At 38.2% G+C, this 25,127-nt stretch overlaps 1 protein-coding gene across 2 annotated transcripts in view; it reads right to left on the bottom strand.

Annotated features, from left to right (window-relative positions):
- Positions 1 to 25,127, bottom strand: part of Hmgs (hydroxymethylglutaryl-CoA synthase) — a 43,511-nt gene that overhangs the window by 13,491 nt on the left and 4,893 nt on the right. For both annotated transcript variants that reach the window (XM_070087342.1, XM_070087341.1), the window contains exons 2-7: positions 14,486 to 14,623; positions 13,703 to 13,817; positions 10,707 to 10,907; positions 7,940 to 8,065; positions 3,370 to 3,531; positions 1,727 to 1,889 (exon numbers count right to left, since the gene is read on the bottom strand). In XM_070087342.1, the coding sequence (XP_069943443.1) occupies positions 1,727 to 1,889; positions 3,370 to 3,531; positions 7,940 to 8,065; positions 10,707 to 10,907; positions 13,703 to 13,817; positions 14,486 to 14,617 (899 nt within the window). In that variant the 5' untranslated portion in view covers positions 14,618 to 14,623. The remainder of the gene's footprint in view (positions 1 to 1,726; positions 1,890 to 3,369; positions 3,532 to 7,939; positions 8,066 to 10,706; positions 10,908 to 13,702; positions 13,818 to 14,485; positions 14,624 to 25,127) is intronic.

Consider the following 25,127-nt stretch of genomic DNA (forward strand, 5'->3'; position numbering starts at 1 on the left):
ATACTATGCTACACATTCAGAGGTTGGACCAGGGTATCCTAATGTTAAAGAACATTTTCTTATATTACTGTTTATAATACACTCATAAAGGGGAGTATAGTTACAAAGTTTTTTCAAAAGCAAAACCTGCCTTTTTCTAAGAATTTCCTTATACCTATACAACAACATACAGTACTGTACTTAAAAACAGTAGTGAATAAAAAAAGTTTCTCTTAATTACAAAATGATCACAAGTTTAGGTAAAGCAATGAAAGAAAAGATGAAAAAATTAAAAACAAACAAATTGTCATTCTCCTAGATAGAACGTTGGTAGACAGCAACCGCCCAAGAAGGTACTACCATCCTGTAAAACGGAAGCCTGTCATTGTTTTACATGATGGTAGGATTGCTAGTGTCTTTTTTTTTCTGTCTCATACACATGCAAGATTTCAGGTACATCTTGCTACTTCTACTTACACTTAGGTCACACTACACATACAAGCATTATTATGGTTTAGAAAGACACATAAGCAAACACTATAACATATTTATTAGAAAACGTTTCGGTCCTGGGACCTTGATCACTTCTAACATACAGAGGTAGAAAGACATTATATATATAGGTGGAGAGTGAGGTGTGACGCACGTGACCTGAGGAATGTCATAAGAACATAAGAATGGAGGAACACCGTAGAAGGCCTACTGGCCCATGCGAGGCAGGTCCTTATCAAAACAACCTCTATCTATGATGAGGACGGGTAGACAATGAAATCATGTGACTCCTGTGTTGTTGGGTTGGTGCTGCTTAAGTATCATGTATGCCAATGTTTTTGAAATTTTGTAGTTTCCAGTGTTGCGTTCTATAGTGTCGGTGACAGCGATTAGTGACAGCAATTAGTGCCATCACCGACACTATAGAACGCAACACTGGAAACTACAAAATTTCAAAAACATTGGCATACATGATACTTAAGCAGCACCAACCCAACAACACAGGAGTCACATGATTTCATCGTCTACCCGTCCTCATCATAGGTAGAGGTTGTTTTGATAAGGACCTGCCTCGCATGGGCCAGTAGGCCATCTACAGTGTTCCTCCATTCTTATGTTCTTATGACATTCCTCAGGTCACGTGCGTCACACCTCACTCTCCGCCTATATATATAATGTCTATCTACCTCTGTAGGTTAGAAGTGATCAAGGTCCCAGGACCGAAACGTTTTCTAATAAATATGTTAGTGTTTGCTTACGTGTCTTTCTAAACCAACTTGTCGGTATTTATTACCAAGGTTTATACCAAGCATATATATACACACACCCCTCTGGGTTTTCTGCTATTTTCTTTCTAGTTCTTGTTTATTTCCTCTTATCCCCATGGGGAAATGGAACAGAATTCTTCCTCCGTAAGCCATGCGTGTTGTAAGAGGCAACTAAAATGCCGGGGGCAAGGGGCTAGTAACCCCTTCTCCTCTATATATTACTAAATGTAAAAGGAGAAACTTTCATTTTTCCTTTTGGACCACCCTGCCTCAGTGGGATACGGCTGGTGTGTTCAAAGAAAGAAAGAAATTGTCATTCCCCTTTGAAAGTAAATTTAAAAATAGACAAACCAAATGAAACTGTGGCATAAAAAAGGGTACAACAATAGAAGAATAAACACTTACTGTTTCCAAAAGAAATAAAAATGACACCCTTATTATCAAAAATAGCAGCTATTAACTCAGCAATTGCACTTTTTCTGCCTTACCTAAATGCCTCAAGACCAGGATATTTGGAGGATACTTGGTCCATAGGAGTGCTAAGGAAATCGTTGAAAGCCAGACGAGCAAGAGACTTTTGCACCAACTTACAAAATGGGGAGTGAAAGATAACAGCATCGAGTTGGTCTAGGGACATGGGTGGAGATGCAGCTGTGGAAAAAATTAGACATCAACACTAATGACATCATGAGAAGGACGATGTAGCTAAACTAGAACCACACAACATTAAGTCTGATTTGGGAGAATATGTAAAAGGAGATTAAGAGTGGACATACAAAAGAGCAAGGTGATGAGATTAACAAAAACCCTAGGCAATGAAAGAGTGGATGCTACACTGGAAGGAGTAACAAGTGAATGAATTCAAATATTTGGGAGTAGACATGTCAAAAGTGAGTCTATGCAAGACAAGGTGATTCATACAACAGATGAGAGGAAAAGGGAAGGTGGTGTGTTAAGGCATCTGAAAAGACAGCAAATGAATGAATGAGGGCACATAAGTTTTTTTTTTCTTTTGTCATACTATCTTAGTGGGAGACAGTCTGTGACAAAAAAAAAAAATATCCTTGTCAGACTACAAGGTCTTCCTGTACTCCACTGATTTTTTTGTGGACTGTGTAACAGTCCACAAAAATAGAAAACATGTTTGTTTTGCCACTCTTGCAGTATTGGTCTTACATATGAAATTTACCTTATGCTTTCACAAACCACTGCCCAGTAAATAATCTGGTTGGGTAGAATTTTAATATCTGTAGCATAGTGGAAACTGTAGTGAACTCTAATTAGATATCAAAGAATCAGGGAGAGAGGTGAAGATATGATCCATACTCAACAAGAAGTTCGTGTGATGGTGGTTGTTGTAAGAAGATTTGGGTGCTAAGTGATATCTTCCCAAACCAGTTTTACAACAAGGAATTGGTTAGGTAGAATTTAAACATTTCTAGCAGAGTGGTGACAGTAGTGGGCCATCATGGGATCAATCCAAAGTACTTATACAAATAAATAAAGGAGATTCTCAGTTAGGTCAACCGCTCCTTGCACATTATTATGCCATAGGACCTAGCAATGCCCTTTACCTTTAACTAGCAGCCAGCACGCTCTTACACTCATAATTTAAAACAAATTTAAAAATTTTTATGAGGGCAGAATAGAGCAGCTTAGATTAAATTATTTTATTATTTCAAATCATCACCAGTCTAATCAACATGTTTCTCAAACAATGATGTGACTAGATCAGGTACAGCTATTTTTATAAAATCCTGATTAGTTATAAAACATAGAATGGAGAACAACTACTGTGAGAAAATAGTGAAATTCCAAGAACTTTTGTGATTTCTCACACAAGTTCCTTGATAATGTGAGAAATCACCATTTTTTCACAGTGGTCGTTGTGCATATTGTGATATCACCTGTTTACTGTGATCTTATTGCATAGTATATAGAATGTTCAACAACATTTTAACAACTACCTAAGAAATGTTTAATCATGTAATGAACAAAACTTAATAGGAAGTCTTTTGAACTCTTTAATGATATTAATTCATATATGATGATGTTTTATAATGAAAATTATTAAAGGAAGAGAACAAAAAGATCTTAATTGGTAAAGCATAAATACGTCCAATTAACTTACATTCCTTCAAGGAATCCGACTTGCGGGAAAATGTTTGATAACAGGCATCCAGTGCTGAGAGATAACACTGGATAGATAATTTTCCATCTACAGTTGGGTATTCTGATGAAAGGTCGGGCTTATAAAAATCATACACATGACACATGTGCGTTCCCCGAAGCCCTGCAACATACGTCTCTCTCAGAAGGATTTTCTTTAAAACACATTTAATATTATTTAACATTGTGTAACTGCTTTACTTTAACCCTTTGACTGTTTTGGTCGTATATATACGTCTTACGAGCCAGTGTTTCAGACGTACATACATGTATACTCAATAATTCTAGCGGCTTCAAATCAAGCGGAAGAAAGCTGGTAGGCCCACATGTGAGAGAATGGGTCTGTGTGGTCAGTGTGCACCACATAAAAAAATCCTGCAGCACACAGTGCGTAATGAGAAAAAAAACTGATCGTTTTTTTGGATTAAAACGCCGACTTTGAGGTGTATTTTCGTATAGTATTTATCGATGTATTTGCGTTTTCATGGTCTTAGGTGATAAAATGGAAAACATATTACAGAAATAGAGATGATTTTCATTACTTTGACAATGAAAACGACCTTGAAACTGAGCTCAAAGTAGCGGAAATGTTCGATTTTTACCAATGTTCAGGAGTAAACAAATCACACCACACGTCCAATACACGTCAACTGGGAAGTCTAATATTCTTTCACTAGTGCACTGATATTATTTATACCATTTTTACAATAATGCAGTAGTCTGCATAACAGTAAATTTTGTATTTTTTTGTATGAATAAAAAATCAAAATAGAAAGCAATAATAATATAAGAGGGGCCTAGAGATGTGACTAATGAACAGAGGATATGTTATTTTAGTGCCAAGAATGTCTACCTTGTTTATTCTGGACCCTATTTTGAAATTGGCATCTTTTTTAGTTTGCGTGAAATTGGCCAAATTGCCAATTTCTGACCACAATATTGGGTAGTCCAAATTGGTAAATGGGAGGTTTCTTGTACTCAGCTGATAGATAAAATGAAGTTCTAAAGAAATAGCTATGAGTTTGGTCAACTGGAACAATGGAATTGGCTGCAAATAGGGCTCAAAGCCGGCGAAATCGCCGATACGCATATGTCGCTGAGACTGCTAACTTCGCGAGAGCGTAATTCCATGAGTTTATGGCCAAATTTCAAACTTTTGATGTCATTACCATCGGGAAAAGATTCTCTATCATTTCATAAGAAAAAATATTTTTTTTTTTCAAAAATTTAGCGACATAGAATGACAGTTTCAGAAAGGGGCCTGAAACAGTCAAAGGGTTAAACTACAGATATATAAATATATAACGAACTTGCAACTGCATTAACAGTTCCAGTAGTGTACTGTACTATACTGTTTCCAAGTACACAACAAGAATAAGATTTAAAAAAATATTGTATTTATCTTTTAAATTTAATAAAGCAGATTTCAAAAGATCATAAACTCTTTATAGTAAAATACCCATCAAGTGTTAATTATGTAGTTATGAGTGTACTTTTGTTTAATAAATGTATGAAAGAGGAGAAGGTACCTAGGGATTGGCAGAGAGCATGTATAGTCCCTTTATGTAAAGGGAAGGGGAACAAAAGAGATTGTAAAAATTATAGAGGAATAAGTTTATTGAGTATACCAGGAAAAGTGTACGGTAGGGTTATTATTGAAAGAATTACAGGTAAGACAGAATGTAGGACTGCGGATGAGCAAGGAGGTTTTGAGAGTGGGTAGGGGATGTGTACATCAAGTGTTTACATTGAAGCAAATACAGTGGACCCCCGCATAACGATCACCTCCGAATGTGACCAATTATGTAAGTGTATTTATGTAAGTGCGTTTGTACGTGTATGTTTGGGGGTCTGAAATGGACTAATCTACTTCACAATATTCCTTATGGGAACAAATTCGGTCAGTACTGGCACCTGAACATACTTCTGGAGTGAAAAAATATCGTTAACCGGGGGTCCACTGTATGTGAACAGTATTTAGATAAAGGTAGGGAAATTTTTATTGCATTTATGGATTTAGAAAAGGCATATGATAGAGTGGATAGAGGAGCAATGTGGCAGATGTTGCAAGTATATGGAATAGGTGGTATGTTACTAAATGCTGTAAAGAGTTTTTATGAGGATAGTGAGGCTCAGGTTAGGGTGTGTAGAAGAGAGGGAGACTACTTCTCAGTAAAAGTAGGTCTTAGACAGGGATGTGTAATGTCACCATGGTTGTTTAATATATTTATAGATGGGGTGGGATTAAATTATGGAGAATCAAATACAAAATGGGAATTGACACAGTTACTTTTTGCTGATACTGTGCTTATGGGAGATTCTAAAGAAAAATTGCAAACGTTAGTGGATGAGTTTGGGAGTGTGTGTAAAGGTAGAAAGTTGAAAGTGAACATAGAAAAGAGTAAAGTGATGAGGGTATCAAATGATTTAGATAAAGAAAAATTGGATATCAAATTGGGGAGGAGTAGTATGGAAGAAGTAAATGTTTTCAGATACTTGGGAGTTGACATGTCGGCGGACGGATTTATGAAGGATGAGGTTAATCATAGAACTGATGAAGGAAAAAAGGCGAGTGGTGCGTTGAGGTATATGTGGAGTCAAAAAACGTTATCTATGGAGGCAAAGAAGGGAATGTATAAAAGTATAGTAGTACCAACACTCTTATATGAGTGTGAAGCTTGGGTTGTAAATGCAGCAGCGAGGAGGCGGTTGGAAGCAGTGGAGATGTCCTGTCTAAGGGCAATGTGTGGTGTAAATATTATGCAGAAAACTCGGAGTGTGGAAATTAGGAGAAGGTGTGGAGTTAATAAAAGTATTAGTCAGAGGGCTGAAGAGGGGTTGTTGAGGTGGTTTGGTCATTTAGAGAGAATGGATCAAAGTAGAATGACATGGAGAGCATTTAAATCTATAGGAGAAGGAAGGCGGGGTAGGGGTTGTCCTCGAAATGGTTGGAAGGAAGGTGTAAGGGAGGTTTTGTGGGCGAGGGGCTTGGACTTCCAGCAGGCGTGCATGAGCGTGTTCGATAGGAGTGAATGGAGACGAATGGTATATGGGACTTGACGATCTGTTGGAGTGTGAGCAGAGTAATATTTAGTGAAGGGATTCAGGGAAACCAGTTATTTTTATATAGCCGGACTTGAGTCCTGGAAATGGGAAGTACAATGCCTGCACTCTAAAGGAGGGGTTTTGGGATATTAGCAGTTTAGAGGGATATGTTGTGTATCTTTATACGTATATGCTTCTAAACTGTTATGTTCTGAGCACCTCTGCAAAAACAGTGATTATGTGTGAGTGAGGTGAAAGTGTTGAATGATGATGAATGTATTTTCTTTTTTGGGATTTTTTCTTTTTGGGTCACCCTGCTTCGGTGGGAGACGGCCGACTTGTTGGGGGGGGAAAAAAAAAATGAGTGTACCCTCATATTTGAAGTTACTAGGATCAATTCTCAGCTTCTGGCCTTCTCTTCACCTCCTACTAGAGGTTTCAAAAGTTTTCTGACTTGTGGGGCCTGTCATATCTGTCCTTATAACTGTGTAGGTGTATGTGTGGGAGTGTAAGAAGAAAAAGGTGAGAGATCACACATCACTACACTTGACACCCTCTTAAAATAGCTAATGTGAAACTCTGTATAGTAAGATACAAGTGTTGATACTATAGCCATTTGTACTTACCTATATACTTACCTACATATGGTTGAAAGGGTTAGGCCTTAGCTCCTGGCCCCACCTCCCAACTTGCTGCTTGCCAGAATCACTCCCTCCTAGCCTCTATGGTACCTGCTCTTATAACTATGCATGTAGCCTCCCTCCACCACTTCCTCGTCAAGGTCATTCCACTTTTGAACCACCTTGAGACTTAAGAAATACTTTCTGACATCTGTGTGACTTATCTTTGTCTTTACCTTCCAGCTGTGGCCCTAAATACTTCCTGTCCTACCACTCAAATTACCTATCTCTGTCTACCCTATCACTTCCTCTAAAAATTTTGTTATCATGTATTCAGTTATCATGTATTCTCTGAGTCTTCTGTCCTCCAGTTCTGCACATGCTTTCCTAGGTGTGGGTTCCATGCCAGTGTTGCATACTCCAAGATGAGCCTGACAAGTTGCATACAGGGCTCAGAATGACTAAGACACATTAAAGCTACTCTTAGATTTGCCAGACAAGTAATGACTGCAGAGGTTGTTAAGCTGATGAGAGCCTCTGGTGATGTGCTTGGCGCTATGTTCATCCCTAGACCTTTCTCTTCGGGTGAGGTGGATGGGTGTGAATAAAAGTGAAGAGATCAAACATCAGAGTATTTTCACACCTAGTTATTTTTGACATTTCCTCCTACACAAACATTTTCTTACATTAGTCTTGACAAATACTCATACAAGATAAGCATTAACTAAAAATCTCCCTCTTAATTTATCTACCTTAATCTTCTCTTTTCCACTGAATTCTTCCAGAATAACATTTTTTAAAATTCTTTATCCAAACATCAATGGTCTTATTCAGTGCAACAAATATTACATTAAAAAAGACTCTTACCTCTCTCCATTATTAATGGAGCATGGGGGCCCACCAACATGGCCACTGCCCCAGCACCACCAGTAGGTCGTGCAGGTCCAGTTGCATACACAGCTATGTCCCCAGCTACCACTACAGCATATCGGCCTGAAGAAATGCATCTTGGATAACTGTATTCAGCGAAAGAATCAAACAATATTATGTACAAAATGAGAAGGATAGACTTTCTTTCAATACACCGGCCGTATCCCGAGGTGGGGTGGCCCAAAAGGAAAAACGAAAGTTTCTCCTTTTACATTTAGTGATATATACAGGAGAAGGGGTTACTAGCCCCTTGCTCCCGGCATTTTAGTCGCCTCTTACAACACGCATGGCTCATGGAGGAAGAATTCTGTTCCACTTCCCCATGGAGGCAAGAGGAAATAAACAAGAACTAGAAAGAAAATAGAACAAAACCCAGAGGGGTGTGTATATATATGCTTGTACATGTATGTGTTGTGTGACCTAAGTGTAAGTAGAAGTAGCAAGATGTACCTGAAATCTTGCATGTTTATGAGACAGAAAAAGGGACACCAGCAATCCTACCATCATGTAAAACAATTACAGGCTTTTGTTTTACTCACTTGGAAGGACAGTAGTACCTCCCTGGGCAGCTGCTGTCTACCAACCTACTACCTAGGATATTTTGCAGATACAGGATAGAAATTTACTGAGGACAACAAATGCCCAAACTGATATAAATCAGGCCTGTCTGTAGGCCACAGAAAATATGATATTCAATGAGGATAAATTTTAGTTACTCTATTAGAATGTTGAGGAAATGAAAGCTGGAATAGGTATAAAACACTCAAACCATTTAACAGAGTGAAAGATTAATGTGAGGGACTTGGAGGAATAACATCAGAAGTTCTTACATTAATGGATCACAAGTGTTATTACCTAGGTAGTAGGTTGGTAGACAGCAACCGCCCAGGGAGGCACTACCGTCCTGCCAAGTGAGTGTAAAACGGAAGCCTGTAATTATTTTACATGATGGTAGGATTGCTGGTGTCTTTTTTCTGTCTCAAACATGCAAGATTTCAGGTACATCTTGCTACTTCTACTTACACTTAGGTCACACTACACATACATGTACAAGCATATATATTCATACCCCTCTGGGTTTTCTTCTATTTTCTTTCTAGTTCTTGTTCTTGTTTATTTCCTCTTATCTCCATGGGGAAGCGGAACAGAATTCTTCCTCCATAAGCCATGCGTGTCGTAAGAGGTGACTAAAATGCTGGGAGCAAGGGGCTAGTAACCCCTTCTCCTGTATAAATTACTGAATTTAAAAAGAGAAACTTTCGTTTTTCTTTTGGGGCCACCCTGCCTCAGTGGGATACGGCCAGTTTGATGAAAAAAAAAAAAAGTGTTATTACCACAACCACAAGAAAAATGAAAAGTTGGATAACTAAAACCTTCAAAACAAAATTTACCAAGCCAGTGACGAAATGCTCAAAGTCACTTGTTCTCTCTAGACTAGAGTAATGCTTTCCCCTACAGCCCTTTTTTTAAGGCAAAGACAATCACAGATCTGAAAAAAGTAGAGAGAATCTTCACTGCCCATATAAAGAGTAATCCCTTGAACTGTGCCCACTGGAATGAAGGAAAGAAAGATCATACTTTACACCAGAAAAATTCTGGAGGGATTTGTCCCAAATCTGCTCACCAAAATCACTGTGTATGAAAAGAAGAGACTCGACAGACAGTGCAAAATACCCCCAGTGAAAAGCAGGGGTAGAGTTAATATACTACGAAATAACTCAGCAAGTGTAAAGGGTAATACAGAGAAACTTATAGCAAAGAACTTATTATTTATACAGTTTCACCCACAGGAGGGCTAAACATTGTACCAACAAAGATTTCTCTGCATTTATCGTCTATTTACCGCACACACTATAGCCATTTTGTTTGGCAGAAGTCACACATCAAAGATCATTCATTATGACTTGAAAAATAACATGACTGTAAAGAACTCACACAACTGGTAAAGTTGTAACCCAGGGCAAGCCAGTCCTAAATTAGCAGGTCAGTGCTCTAACCATTATACTAAGCTAATCCCATAAGATTTGTCCAACAGGGTATATTCAAGGGATCTGTGCTAGAACTGCCAAGGCCATGTTAGTGCGAGATCTGAGAGTAAAAAACCTACATGGATGGTCATAATAATGTCCATGACAACCTTTCTACTGTACAGAAATATACCTAGTTAGATTAATCTTACTAGGATAGCATGGCACAATGGTTAGAGCTTTGGCCTGCTAGTTTCAAGACTGACTTCCAATGGGTTCCATCCCTGCTTGGTTTCTGAATATTTCATTTTCTCTGAACCTAAAGAGAAGGCAACATCCTCCTTCATTCAACAGTGGTTAACACAGAACAGACTGCAAGACTGAAAAAATCAAGAAATGGTCTGTGATGGATACTCATGCAAACACCTCAAGAACATACCATAATTATAGTGAGCATGAATGAATATTACAAGGAAATTAATAACTCTTGTGAAAGCATTTGCAGTCTTCCAATAGCCAAACTGTTTAAAAATAATACTAAAATCACTAAATTTCCACTGTAGTATAAAAGTAAGAATCAATCAATGAAAAGCTATTGTTTCATGTGCATTGATAAACAGTGCTAATTCTTAATCTCTCTCATCCCCCATAATTAAACTAGTGACAATATATCCTCATATGTCTGTTGATATTCTCAGGACACAAAGATGTTTGAAAGAATAAAGCACATGACTTACCATCCCAGGAGCTTGATTCCACCCAATTGATTGCATTGATGAGTGCAGCAGTGCCACCATAGCAAGCATTAGTTGTGTCAATCCCCTCAACATCAGTGTTGCCAGAGTCTTCAAACAGCTGCATCAGGCAGGTCTTAACACTCTTTGATTTGTCAATAATAGTTTCTGTTCCAACTTCAAGGCGTCCAATGTTCTCATACCCTGCAATGAATGTATTGTTGATAAATTTTCATTTATGTATGTACACGTATCTTTATTATCCAAACAGAACAGTACATATACATGTATAAGTAATTTTCCACATACAGTGGATCTCCCCTTCCCTTTCAATCATTTACCTACATAGGAACCAGAGAAAAGGGTCGTTAAGCAAAAAATACGTTAAGTGAATCACATTTTCCCATGGAAGCCCATGTTATAACAAAAGGTAGAGGCCTGGACAGTAATATTTCATATCTATTTTTTTTATTTTTCATTGCTGACAAATGTTTGCCAAAAAAATAAGAGTTTACTACACACATACCATGTGATCATGCACAAAAAGACATGAATTTGGTCCAAAAATAACAGGGAAAAATTAAATACAAAATTCAGTCATACTTTGTCTGGTTGGGTCTCCATTTTCTTTTCACTTGGTACATGACATTTAAGCCAAAAACAAATCATAGGATTTTGTCCCAATTAGGCTCATTGGATTTCCCATGTATGAATATTTTCTTTTATCCAGCTTTTTTGTGATTTTTCAATATAAACCAGTCTGCAGCAATATTACAAAAGATAGTACTGTTTAAACATCAAATAACCCTCTGATAATATTGTTGTAAGTCCAAGTCATCACTAAGTGAGGAGTGGTTGCATTCACTAAAATGATTTTCTCAACACTGATATATATCTTTTATTTACTCACACACACACATTTGCTCCCACGATGTCTCTTCCAAAACACACACTTGCTCCTACAGTGTCTACCATCTAAATAATCCATAAATGTTTTTGCTTTATGCCTTTGGCAGTACTATATTCATTCTTGGAAGAAATACAGTATCCACTAAATACACTATTCATCATAATATTTATAAACTGGAGACAAAAGCAGATGTTTCAGTCCATCTTGAACTGTCATCAAGCAGAGAGTCCAAAACACAACAAAATGTCCTTGAGTTTTAGCTCCATTTTGTGGGTTACTTGCAATTTGATCAACCACAATATTGTGACTTTTATTCTTCAACATTTATAATTAAGAATCAATAGAATTATTATAGAAATAACTAATTTGCCATATTTACAATGTTTTGAGTAATCACAATTTTTTTTTTTTTCAACAAGTCGGCCGTCTCCCACCGAGGCAGGGTGACCCAAAAAAGAAAGAAAATCCCCAAAAAGAAAATACATTCATCATCATTCAACACTTTCACCACACTCACACATTATCACTGCTTTTGCAGAGGTGCTCAGAATACAACAGTTTAGAAGCATATACGTATAAAGATACACAACATATCCCTCCAAACTGCCAATATCCCAAACCCCTCCTTTAAAGTGCAGGCATTGTACTTCGCATTTCCAGGACTCAAGTCCGACTATATGAAAATAACCGGTTTCCCTGAATCCCTTCACTAAATATTACCCTGCTCACACTCCAACAGATCGTCAGGTCCCAAGTATCATTCGTCTCCATTCACTCCTATCTAACAAGCTCATGCACGCTTGCTGGAAATCCAAGCCCCTCGCCCACAAAACCTCCTTTACCCCCTCTTTCCAACCCTTTCGAGGACGACCCCTACCCCTCCTTCCTTCCCCTATAGATTTATATGCTTTCCATGTCATTCTACTTTGATCCATTCTCTCTAAATGACCAAACCACCTCAACAACCCCTCTTCTGCCCTCTGACTAATGCTTTTATTAACTCCACACCTTCTCCTAATTTCCACACTCTGAATTTTTTGCATAATATTTACACCACACATTGCCCTTAGACAGGACATCTCCACTGCCTCCAACCATCTCCTTGCTGCTGCATTTACCACCCAAGCTTCACATCCATATAAGAATGTTGGTACTACTATACTTTCATACATTCCCTTCTTTGCCTCCATAGATAACGTTTTTTGACTCCACATATACCTCAACGCACCACTCGCCTTTTTTCCCTCATCAATTCTATGATTAACCTCATCCTTCATAAATCCATCCGCCGACACGTCAACTCCCAAGTATCTGAAAACATTCGCTTCTTCCATACTCCTCCTCCCCAATTTGATATCCAATTTTTCTTTATCTAAATCATTTGATACCCTCATCACCTTACTCTTTTCTATGTTCACTTTCAACTTTCTACCTTTACACACATTCTCAAACTCATCCACTAGCCTTTGTAATTTCTCTTTAGAATCTCCCATAAGCACAGTATCATCAGCAAAAAGTAACTGTGTCAATTCCCATTTTGAATTTGATTCCTCATAATTTAATCCCACCCCTCTCCCGAACACCCTAGCATTTACTTCTTTTACAACCCCATCTATAAATATATTAAACAACCATGGTGACATTACACATCCCTGTCATTAAGATATTCCAAGCAACTACTGTAGTTATTCTGTAGTCTGTGTCCTGGCTGACTCCTTTCATGCTTCCAAATAATGCTCATACCTTAATGATTAAGTAACAAGATAATGGGTAAATCTTTTTAACAATTAAATGATGTAGAACGCCAACCATCTAATTTAACAGAACAATAACATGCAACGATGAAATTTTTTAATATAAAACAGAAGCCATGTGAGTTTTTTTTAGTCATTTTAGAGGTAAGAACTCTGCCTAATGATGATCATATCTTAATTACAATCTGTGTAGTATATTATTTGTTGCAACAGAGACAAACCTTTACAAAAAAAAAAAAAACTAAATGATGTTCACAGTTACTTTACTGTTGAAAAGATATTAAACAGACATAATAGCAATTAAGTGAAAAGTTAATAGTAGCTATTGTACTTACCAACTCCAGTCTTCTCCATCAGATGGGAGAGAGCAGTAAGACACAAGGAGTTGATGTCCTCACGATCTGAGCAGAAACCCATCCTGGTTTGACCAAGACCAATTGTGTATTTCCCCTTTAAAAAAATAAAACATGGTATGATAAATTGTAAACAAAATTAAAATTATTAGGTACTTAAAGCTCTATGCAGTGTAACAAATTCTTGTACCTATGTATACATTCACAGTATAACACTTCAGATACAATGAACTATTATATTACCAGTACAAAATGAGTCAAACTGAAACCAAACTGGAGAAATATTAAAAACAAAGTTGTATTTGAGGGAGACAAGTCAATATAAATATGGGATATAATAGGAGAGGTGGTGCATTAGCAATAATGGTAAAAAAAATAACACCAAAAGTTATAAAAATTTACATCTAAATAAAAAAATCTAATAATTGAAATCCAAAACAGACAAAAAAAATCATATTGTTAATAAATATAATCCACAACTTAAAAACACACCAGAGAAAAATTTGACAAAATACAGCAAATGGGAGAAATTGGAAAGATGGAACACATGGATAATTATTACAATACCATATTTATAAAATCTAATGATAGGAAAAAAATAGTTTCATAAACAGTATACGTATTCTCCTGAGATATTTAAGTAACTACTGTAATTAATGCATATTTAAATATCTACTGTAATTAAGATCAAATGTGGCTTAAACCAATAAGTGATTCAGAGAGAAAATGCTAAAAATGATTTAGCAGACGAAAGACTTGTCTTACCTGAGAGACACCATCAAATGTCTCTAATTCTGACTGCTCTACATATTGGGATGGGAAGTAGACCTCCATAGCAAGAATGCCCACATCTTGCGGCCATCCTGTGATTTCTGTGCTACTCTTAAAACTCGGCATTGTGACCTGTGATTATGACAGCATTTTTAAACTTGAAATATTTTTTTTACACAAATTTTATACAGTACTGCACATAAAAAAGACATACAGTCAGTGGTGGCTCGTCCATAGGAGCTGCAGAGCTGCAGTCCCCCCAGGTGTTCATTGCCAAATGTATGACTATCAAACTTACGATAAAATAATTTGCAACTGAAAACATATCACAGGAAAAATCTGTTTTATGTTGTTTTCAATGTATTTATAAGCGAAATTTTATTTTTTTTTGTTGAAATGAGATAAAAAATTATTAAAAATAGAAGTTTGATGTGGTACGATAGTGTATTACTGGCGTTATGAGCCTCCACTGCATACAGTATAATTTGGAATTCATTTTACAATACGAGGCAACAATAATTTCTTATTAATACTGTACAGTACCAAATATTTTACTTTAATTTTGATGGCATCCCTTATAAAATAACTCAGTATTAAAACCATTATTCTTACAACAGAAAGAGTCTGGGTTAGTTTCCCAGGCTGACTGAGCTGTATAGGTAAAGGAGTCTCCTTGCATCTGATGCTCCTGTCCACCTAGCAGTAAATAAGTGGAAATAAGTCACTTTGACTTTTTGGGTTATCCTGGGTATGGTAATTTACAAATACAGTGGACCCTCGACTAACGCTATTAATCCGTTCCTGAGAGCTCATCGTTAGTCAAAATTATCGTTAGTCAAGTTAATTTTCCCCATAAGAAATAATGGAAATCAAATTAATCTGTGTAAGACACACCAAAGTATGAAAAAAAAAATGTTTTTACCACATGAAACATTAATTTTAAAGCACACAAACTGAAGAAGACATGCAAAGTTACATGACACTTACCTTTATTGAAGATCTGGTGATGATTGATGGGACGGGAGGAGGGAAGAGTGTTGATGGCCTTAGTGTTTAGAAGGGGAATCCCCTTCCATTAGGACTTGAGGTGGCAAGTCCTTTTCCGGGGTTACTTCCCTTTCCTTTAAATCTCTCAAACCAACCTTTGCTGGCCTTAAATTCACTCACATCACCACTAGTTGCTGGCATATTTTAATTAAATCGTCATGCAACTTCCTAGCCTTTTCACATATGATCGCATGAGAGATGCTATCTCCTGCTATCTGTTTTTCGTTTATCCACACCAATAACAGTCTCTCAACATCGAGTACTTGCGATCTCAGTTTCGAAAACATAGTTGCACCTTTGGCAAGAACAGCTTCCTTGATTGCCGTTTTCTTGCCCACAATAGTAGCGATGGTTGATTGGGGTTTTGTGTACAACCTGGCCAGCTTGGAGACATGCACTCCACTTTCATACTTAGCAATGATCTCTTCATATCCATAGTAATTCTCACCCTTTTTGCTGTAGGGTTAGCACTAGAAGCTTTCTTGGGGCCCATGGTGACTTATTTGGCAGGTGCAATCACTAAAAAGGCTTTGATACTATGAAATGTTCCGATTGTATGCTTGGAAGCGACCACGGTGGCTGGCTGGCTTGTAAACACTGGCCAGAAGCGGACGCATCTCAGACGGAACGAATAGTGTTGGTCAAGTTTTTTAGCGCTAGTCGAGGCAAAATTTTTGCGTTAAAATGTATCGCTAGTCGGATTTATCGTTAATCGATGCCATCGTTGGTCGAGGGTCCACTGTATGTTACTATACACGACAGCCATAATCATCCATTGCCATGGGATGCAGTGTAGTGTGTGGTGTACTATATACCAGTTAGGGTTAGACTCTGAAGTAAATAATAGGATAACAGTTCTCAGACTGTAATGTGCATGGATGTAGTGTGGATGACAAGAAACAGATGAATGCTGATGTTATGAATGAAAAGAAGTTGGATGTCCTGGCCCCAAGTGAAACAAAACTGAAGGGGGTAGGGGAGTTTCGGTGGGGGGAAATAAATGGGATTAAATCTGGAGTATCTGAGAGAGTTAGAGCAAAGGAAGGGGTAGCAGTAATATTGAAGGATCAGTTATGGAAGGAGAAAAGAGAATATGAATGTGTAAATTCAAGAATTATGTGGATTAAAGTAAAGGTTGGATTTGAAAAGTGGGTCATAATAAGCGTGTATGCACCTGGAGAAGAGAGGAATGTAGAGGAGAGAGAGAGATTTTGGGAGATGTTAAGTGAATGTATAGGAGCCTTTGAACCAAGTGAGAGAGTAATTGTGGTAGGGGACATGAATGCTAAAGTAGGAGAAACTTTTAGAGAGGGTGTGGTAGGTAAGTTTGGGGTGCCAGGTGTAAATAATAATGGGAGCCCTTTGATTGAACTTTGTATAGAAAGGGGTTTAGTTATAGGTAATACATATTTTAAGAAAAAGAGGATAAATAAGTATACAAGATATGATGTAGGGCGAAATGACAGTAGTTTGTTGGATTATGTATTGGTAGATAAAAGACTGTTGAGTAGACTTCAGGATGTACATGTTTATAGAGGGGCCACAGATATATCAGATCACTTTCTAGTTGTAGCTACACTGAGAGTAAAAGGTAGATGGGATACAAGGAGAATAGAAGCATCAGGGAAGAGAGAGGTGAAGGTTTATAACCTAAAATAGGAGGCAGTAAGGGTAAGATATAAACAGCTATTGGAGGATAGATGGGCTAATGAGAGCATAGGCAATGGGGTCGAAGAGGTATGGGGTAGGTTTAAAAATGTAGTGTTAGAGTGTTCAGCAGAAGTTTGTGGGTACAGGAAAGTGGGTGCGGGAGGGAAGAGGAGCGATTGGTGGAATGATGATGTAAAGAGAGTAGTAAGGGAGAAAAAGTTAGCATATGAGAAGTTTTTACAAAGTAGAAGTGATGCAAGGAGGGAAGAGTATATGGAGAAAAAGAGAGAGGTTAAGAGAGTGGTGAAGCAATGTAAAAAGAGAGCAAATGAGAGAGTGGGTGAGATGTTATCAACAAATTTTGTTGAAAATAAGAAAAAGTTTTGGAGTGAGATTAACAAGTTAAGAAAGCCTAGAGAACAAATGGATTTGTCAGTTAAAAATAGGAGAGGAGAGTTATTAAATGGAGAGTTAGAGGTATTGGGAAGATGGAGGGAATATTTTGAGGAATTGTTAAATGTTGATGAAGATAGGGAAGCTGTGATTTCGTGTATAGGGCAAGGAGAAATAACATCTTGTAGGAGTGAGGAAGAGCCAGTTGTGAATGTGGGGGAAGTTCGTGAGGCAGTAGGTAAAATGAAAGGGGGTAAGGCAGCCGGGACTGATGGGATAAAGATAGAAATGTTAAAAGCAGGTGGGGATATAGTTTTGGAGTGGTTGGTGCAATTATTTAATAAATGTATGGAAGAGGGTAAGGTACCTAGGGATTGGCAGAGAGCATGCATAGTTCCTTTGTATAAAGGCAAAGGGGACAAAAGAGAGTGCAAAAATTATAGGGGGATAAGTCTGTTGAGTATACCTGGTAAAGTGTATGGTAGAGTTATTATTGAAAGAATTAAGAGTAAGACTGAAAATAGGATAGCAGATGAACAAGGAGGCTTTAGGAAAGGTAGGGGGTGTGTGGACCAGGTGTTTACAGTGAAACATGTAAGTGAACAGTATTTAGATAAGGCTAAAGAGGTCTTTGTGGCATTTATGGATTTGGAAAAGGCGTATGACAGGGTGGATAGGGGGGCAATGTGGCAGATGTTGCAGGTGTATGGTGTAGGAGGTAGGTTACTGAAAGCAGTGAAGAGTTTTTACGAGGATAGTGAGGCTCAAGTTAGAGTATGTAGGAAAGAGGGAAATTATTTCCCAGTAAAAGTAGGCCTTAGACAAGGATGTGTGATGTCACCGTGGTTGTTTAATATATTTATAGATGGGGTTGTAAGAGAAGTAAATGCGAGGGTCTTGGCAAGAGGCGTGGAGTTAAAAGATAAAGAATCACGCATAAAGTGGGAGTTGTCACAGTTGCTCTTTGCTGATGACACTGTGCTGTTGGGAGATTCTGAAGAGAAGTTGCAGAGATTGGTGGATGAATTTGGTAGGGTGTGCAAAAGAAGAAAATTAAAAGTGAATACAGGAAAGAGTAAGGTAATGAGGATAACAAAAAGATTAGGTGATGAAAGATTGGATATCAGATTGGAGGGAAAGAGTATGGAGGAGGTGAATGTATTCAGATATCTGGGAGTGGACGTGTCAGTGGATGGGTCTATGAAAGATGAGGTGAATCATAGAATTGATGAGGGGAAAAGAGTGAGTGGTGCACTTACGAGTCTGTGGAGACAGAACTTTGTCCTTGGAGGCAAAGAGGGGAATGTATGAGAGTATAGTTTTACCAACTCTCTTATATGGGTGTGAAGCATGGGTGATGAATGTTGCAGCAAGGAGAAGGCTGGAGGCAGTGGACATGTCATGTCTGAGGGCAATGTGTGGTGTGAATATAATGCAGAGAATTCGTAGTTTGGAAGTTAGGAGGAGGTGCGGGATTACCAAAACTTTTGTCCAGAGGGCTGAGGAAGGGTTGTTGAGGTGGTTCGGACATGTAGAGAGAATGGAGTGAAACAGAGTGACTTCAAGAGTGTATCAGTCTGTAGTGGAAGGAAGGCAGGGTAGGGGTCGGCCTAGGAAAGGTTGGAGGGAGGGGGTAAAGGAGGTTTTGTGTGCGAGGGGCTTGGACTTCCAGCAGGCATGCGTGAGCGTGTTTGATAGGAGTGAATGGAGACAAATGGTTTTTAATACTTGACATGCTGTTGGAGTGTGAGCAAAGTAACATTTATGAAGGGGTTCAGGGAAACCGGCAGGCCAGACTTGAGTCCTGGAGATGGGAAGTACAGTGCCTGCACTCTGAAGGAGGGGTGTTAATGTTGCAGTTTAAAAACTGTGGTGTAAAGCACCCTTCTGGCAAGACAGTGATGGAGTGAATGATGGTGAAGTTTTTCTTTTTCGGGCCACCCTGCCTTGGTGGGAATCGGCCAGTGTGATAATAAAAATAAAAAAAATATATATATACACATATACTATATATACATTATATATATATATACAGTGGTCCCTCAATAATCGACCGGCCTGAAAGTCGACCATTTCGGAAATCAACCGGTTTTTTCGACAAAATATTGACTCGGAAATTGACCGAAATTCGTTTATCGACCCGTCTCGACCCGTCGTCCCAGACGCGTATGCACGAGGTAAGCGGGCCTCAACCCGCCTCAGCCTTCCTTCCCAGCCAGTGTGCCATTGTTTACCAGTTAGCGGCGGTCCTCTCATGTGCTCCAGTGAAATATTTCATAATATTTCATTTATTTTAGTGCTTGCAAGTTATTTAAGTGCTAAATAAGCTACCATGGCTCCAAAGAAAGCTCCTAGTGCCAAACCTTTGGTAAAGAAGGTGAGAAATACCATTGAATTTAAGAAAAACATCACTGAACAATATGATAGTGGAGTACGTGTGGGCGAACTGGCGAGGATGTATAACAAAAATCATTCAACCATATCTTCCATCATAGCCATGAGAAAGGAAATCAAGGACGATGTTGTTGCAAAGGGGGTAAATATGCTGACAAAAATGAGATCACCAGTACTGGAAGAGGTTGAGAAGTTATTATTGGTGTGGATAAATGAGAAACAATTAGCAGGAGACAGTCTTATGACCTCAATTATTTGTGAAAAGGCTAGGCAGTTGCATGATGAGCCTATGTCAGTTTTGAACTCTATTGTGGCACTGGGGAGTTCCATGGGGTTGGATGTGAGTTTGGAGGATGTGGAAGAGTTGGTGGAGGACCACAACAAAGAGCTAACCACTGAGGAGCTGCAAGAGCTTCAGCAGGAAGAGCAACAGATCGCAGCTCAGAATCTTACTGCAGAGGAGGAGGAAGAGAGATGGAAGAAGGTGCCTTCTTCAGAAATTAAGGAGATTTTTACTATGTGGGGTAAGATGGAAAGATTTATGGAGAAACATCACCCAGAGAAGGATGTTGCAAGCCATATCGGCAACTTGTACAGTGACAGAGTCTTGGCCCATTTTAGGGAAGTTTTAAAGAGACGCCAGAAACAGAGCTCTCTGCACAGTTATTTTGCGAGACAGGACTCCAGTGACTCTCAAGCTGGTCCTAGTGGCATTAAGAAACAGAGAAAAGAAGCAACCCCAGAAAAGCAAATGGTACCTGAGGTGTTGCTGGAAGGGAATTCCCCTTCCAAACTATAAACAATCCACTCTCTCCTCCTCCTCCAGTCTCCCATACACTAAGAACAATCTCCAATAAAGGTAAGTGTTATGCTGTTAATGTTTCATTCATCATTTCCCATTGTATTGTTTATGTACTACATGAATATTTCATGTAAAAAATTTTTTTGTTTTAATACTTCTGGGTGTCAGGAACGGATTAATTGAATTTACATTATTTCTTATGGGGAAAATTGATTCGTAAATCGACCATTTCGATAATCGACCGGCTTCCAGGAACGGATTACTGTCGATAATCGAGGGACCACTGTATATATATATATATATATATATATATATATATACAAATATATACACATATATACATACATATATATATACATACATATATATATACATATATATATACATATATATATATATATATATATATATATATATACATTATATATATATATATAATATTTATATATATCTATACATATATATATATATATATTTATATATATTTATATATATATATATTTATATATATTTATATATATTTATATATATATTTATATATATATATTTATATATATATACAGTGGACCCCCGGTTAACGAACTTTTTTCATTCCAGTAGTATGTTCAGGTGCCAGTACTGACCGAATTTTTTCCCATAAGGAATATTGTGAAGTAGATTAGTCAATTTCAGACCCCCAAACATACACGTACAAACGCACTTACATAAATACACTTACATAATTGGTCGCATTTGGAGGTGATCGTTATGCGGGGGTCCACTATATGTATGTATATATATATATATATATATATATATATATATATATATATATATATATATATATATATATATATATATATATATATATATATATATATATATATATATACAGTATAATTATATATATACATTTTATATATATACAGTGGACCCCCGCATAACGATGGCATCACATAGCGATTATTTCGCATACCGCTTACTTTAATCGCAAAATTTTTGCCGCGCATACCGATTAAAAACCCGCTCACCGATTTTCGTCCGAGACGCGTCCAATGTGCGCCCTCACCCAGCCTCACATGTGCCGCCCGTGCCATTGTTTACCAGGCAGCCTCCGCGCTAACATCCAAGCATACACTCGGAATATTTCGTATTATTACAGTGTTTTCGGTGGTGTTTCTGGAAAATAAGTGACCATGGGCCCCAAGAAAGCTTCTAGTGCCAACCCTGTGGTAAAAAGGGTGAGAATTAGTATGGAAATTAAGAAAGATTTTGAAGGGTTTGGGGCTAACCCTGAGAAGCCTATGCCAGTTGTGGAATCCATTGTGCCTACTTCAAAGATTAAGGAAATGTGTGCACAGTGGGTTGAACTGCAAACCTTTATGGATGAAAATCACCCTGACACAGCTGTTGCAAGCCGTGCTGGTGACTATTTCAATGACAATGTTGTGGCCCATTTTAGACAAATCGTAAAGGAACGGGAGGTACAGAGCTCTATGGACAGATTTGTTGTGCGACAGAGGTCCAGTGACTCTCAAGCTGGTCCTAGTGGCATTAAAAGAAGAAGGGAAGTAACCCCGGAAAAGGACTTGCTACCTCAAGTCCTAATGGAAGGGGATTCCCCTTCTAAACAGTAAGAAGATAATGCTCTCCCCTCCTCCCATCCCATCAATCATCACCAGATCTTCAATAAAAGTAAGTGTCATGTAAGTGTGCATGCCTTTTTCAGTTTGTGTGTATTAAAATTAACATTTCATGTGGTAAAAAATTTTTTTTTTCATACTTTTGGGTGTCTTGCACGGATTAATTTTATTTCCATTATTTCTTATGGGGAAAATTCATTCACATAACGATTATTTCGCATAACAATTACCCCTCTTGCACGGATTAAAATCGTTAACCGGGGGTCCACTGTATATATATGTATATATATATATATATATATATATATATATATATATATATATATATATATATATATATATATATATATATATATATATATATATATATATATATAAACACTGATCTCAGGCTGAAGGAGACTCGAACCTACGAACCTTAGGACAAGGTACGCAGTGCTTTACCAATCTACCCACACTGGACCAATACCTTGGCGTGTAGCATCCGCTACACGTTTGATCCAAGGCAGCCAGCTTTCAGGGAGAAGGCTTACAGCTTTTCATCTCATCACCTTCAGCCAGAGATCAGTGTTTGTGTATATTTCGCATGCTCTCGCGAATTCCTTGCATTGTTCAAATCTCTAGTAAGGCTGATGCATGCAGGGGATGAGATGAAAAGCTGTAAGCCTTCTCCCTGAAAGCTGGCTGCCTTGGATCAAACGTGTAGCGGATGCTACACGCCAAGGTATTGGTCCAGTGTGGGTAGATTGGTAAAGCACTGCGTACCTTGTCCTAAGGTTCATAGGTTCGAGTCTCCTTCAGCCAGAGATCAGTGTTTGTGTATATTTCGCATGCTCTCGCGAATTCCTTGCATTGTTCAAATCTCTAGTAAGGCTGATGCATGCAGGGGATGAGATGAAAAGCTGTAAGCCTTCTCCCTGAAAGCTGGCTGCCTTGGATCAAACGTGTAGCGGATGCTACACGCCTAGGTATTGGTCCAGTGTGGGTAGATCGGTAAAGCACTGCGTACCTTGTCCTAAGGTTCGTAGGTTCGAGTCTCCTTCAGCCAGAGATCAGTGTTTGTGTATATTTCGCATGCTCTTGCGAATTCCTTGCATTGTTCAAATCTCTAGTAAGGCTGATGCATGCAGGGGATGAGATGAAAAGCTGTAAGCCTTCTCCCTGAAAGCTGGCTGCCTTGGATCAAACGTGTAGCGGATGCTACACGCCAAGGTATTGGTCCAGTGTGGGTAGATTGGTAAAGCACTGCGTACCTTGTCCTAAGGTTCGTAGGTTCGAGTCTCCTTCAGCCAGAGATCAGTGTTTGTGTATATTTCGCATGCTCTCGCGAATTCCTTGCATATATATATATATATATATATATATATATATATATATATATATATATATATATATATATATATATATATATATATATATATATATATATATATATATATATATATATATATATATATATATATATATATATATATATATATAATCTGTATCTATATATCAAGGAATTCGCAAGAGCAGGTGAAATATACACAAACACTGATCTCTGGCTGAAGGAGACTCGAACCTACGAACCGTAGAACAAGGTACGCAGTGCTATACCAATCTACTCACTGGACAATACCTTGGCGTGTGGGTAGAAGTAAATAATAGGATAGCAGTTCTCAGACTTTAAATTAACTGTAAAAGTTATATATATATATGGTTTAGAAAGACACGTAAGCAAACACTATAACATATTTATTAGAAAACGTTTCAGTCCTGGGACCTTGATCACTTTCTAACATACAGAGGTAGAAAGACATTATATATATAGGCGGAGAGCGAGATGTGACGCACGTGACCTGAGGAATGTCATAAGAACGTAAGAATGGAGGAACACTGTAGAAGGCCTACTGGCTCATGCGAGGCAGGTCTTTATCAAAACAACCTCTACCTATGATGAGGACGGGTAGACGATGAAATCATGGGTTGGTGCTGCTTAAGCAGCACCAACCCAACAACACAGGAGTCACATGATTTCATCGTCTACCCGTCCTCATCATAGGTAGAGGTTGTTTTGATAAAGACCTGCCTCGCATGAGCCAGTAGGCCTTCTACAGTGTTCCTCCATTCTTATGTTCTTATGACATTCCTCAGGTCACGTGCGTCACATCTCACTCTCTGCCTGTCTTTCTACCTCTGTATGTTAGAAGTGATCAAGGTTCCAGGACCGAAACGTTTTCTAATAAATATGTTATAGTGTTTGCTTACGTGTCTTTCTAAACCAACTTGTCGGTATTTATTACCAAGGTTTATACCATATATAATATATATACAGTGGACCCCCGCATAACGATGGCATCGCATAGCGATTTTTCCGCATAACGATTACTTTTATCGCAAAATTTTTGCCCCGCATACCGATTAAAAACCCGCATACCGATTTTCGTCCGAGACGCGTCCAATGTGCCCTCACATGTGCCGGCCGTCCCATTGTTTACCAGCCAGCCTCCGCGGTAACATCCAAGCATACACTCGGAATATTTCGTATTATTACAGTGTTTTCGGTGGTGTTTCTGGAAAATAAGTGACCATGGGCCCCAAGAAAGCTTCTAGTGCCAACCCTGTGGTAAAAAGGGTGAGAATTAGTATGGAAATTAAGAAAGATTTTGAAGGGTTTGGGGCTAACCCTGAGAAGCCTATGCCAGTTGTGGAATCCATTGTGCCTACTTCAAAGATTAAGGAAATG

This window comes from Cherax quadricarinatus, chromosome 21 (genome assembly GCF_038502225.1).
Source record: "Cherax quadricarinatus isolate ZL_2023a chromosome 21, ASM3850222v1, whole genome shotgun sequence".
Lineage (NCBI taxonomy): Eukaryota > Metazoa > Arthropoda > Malacostraca > Decapoda > Parastacidae > Cherax > Cherax quadricarinatus.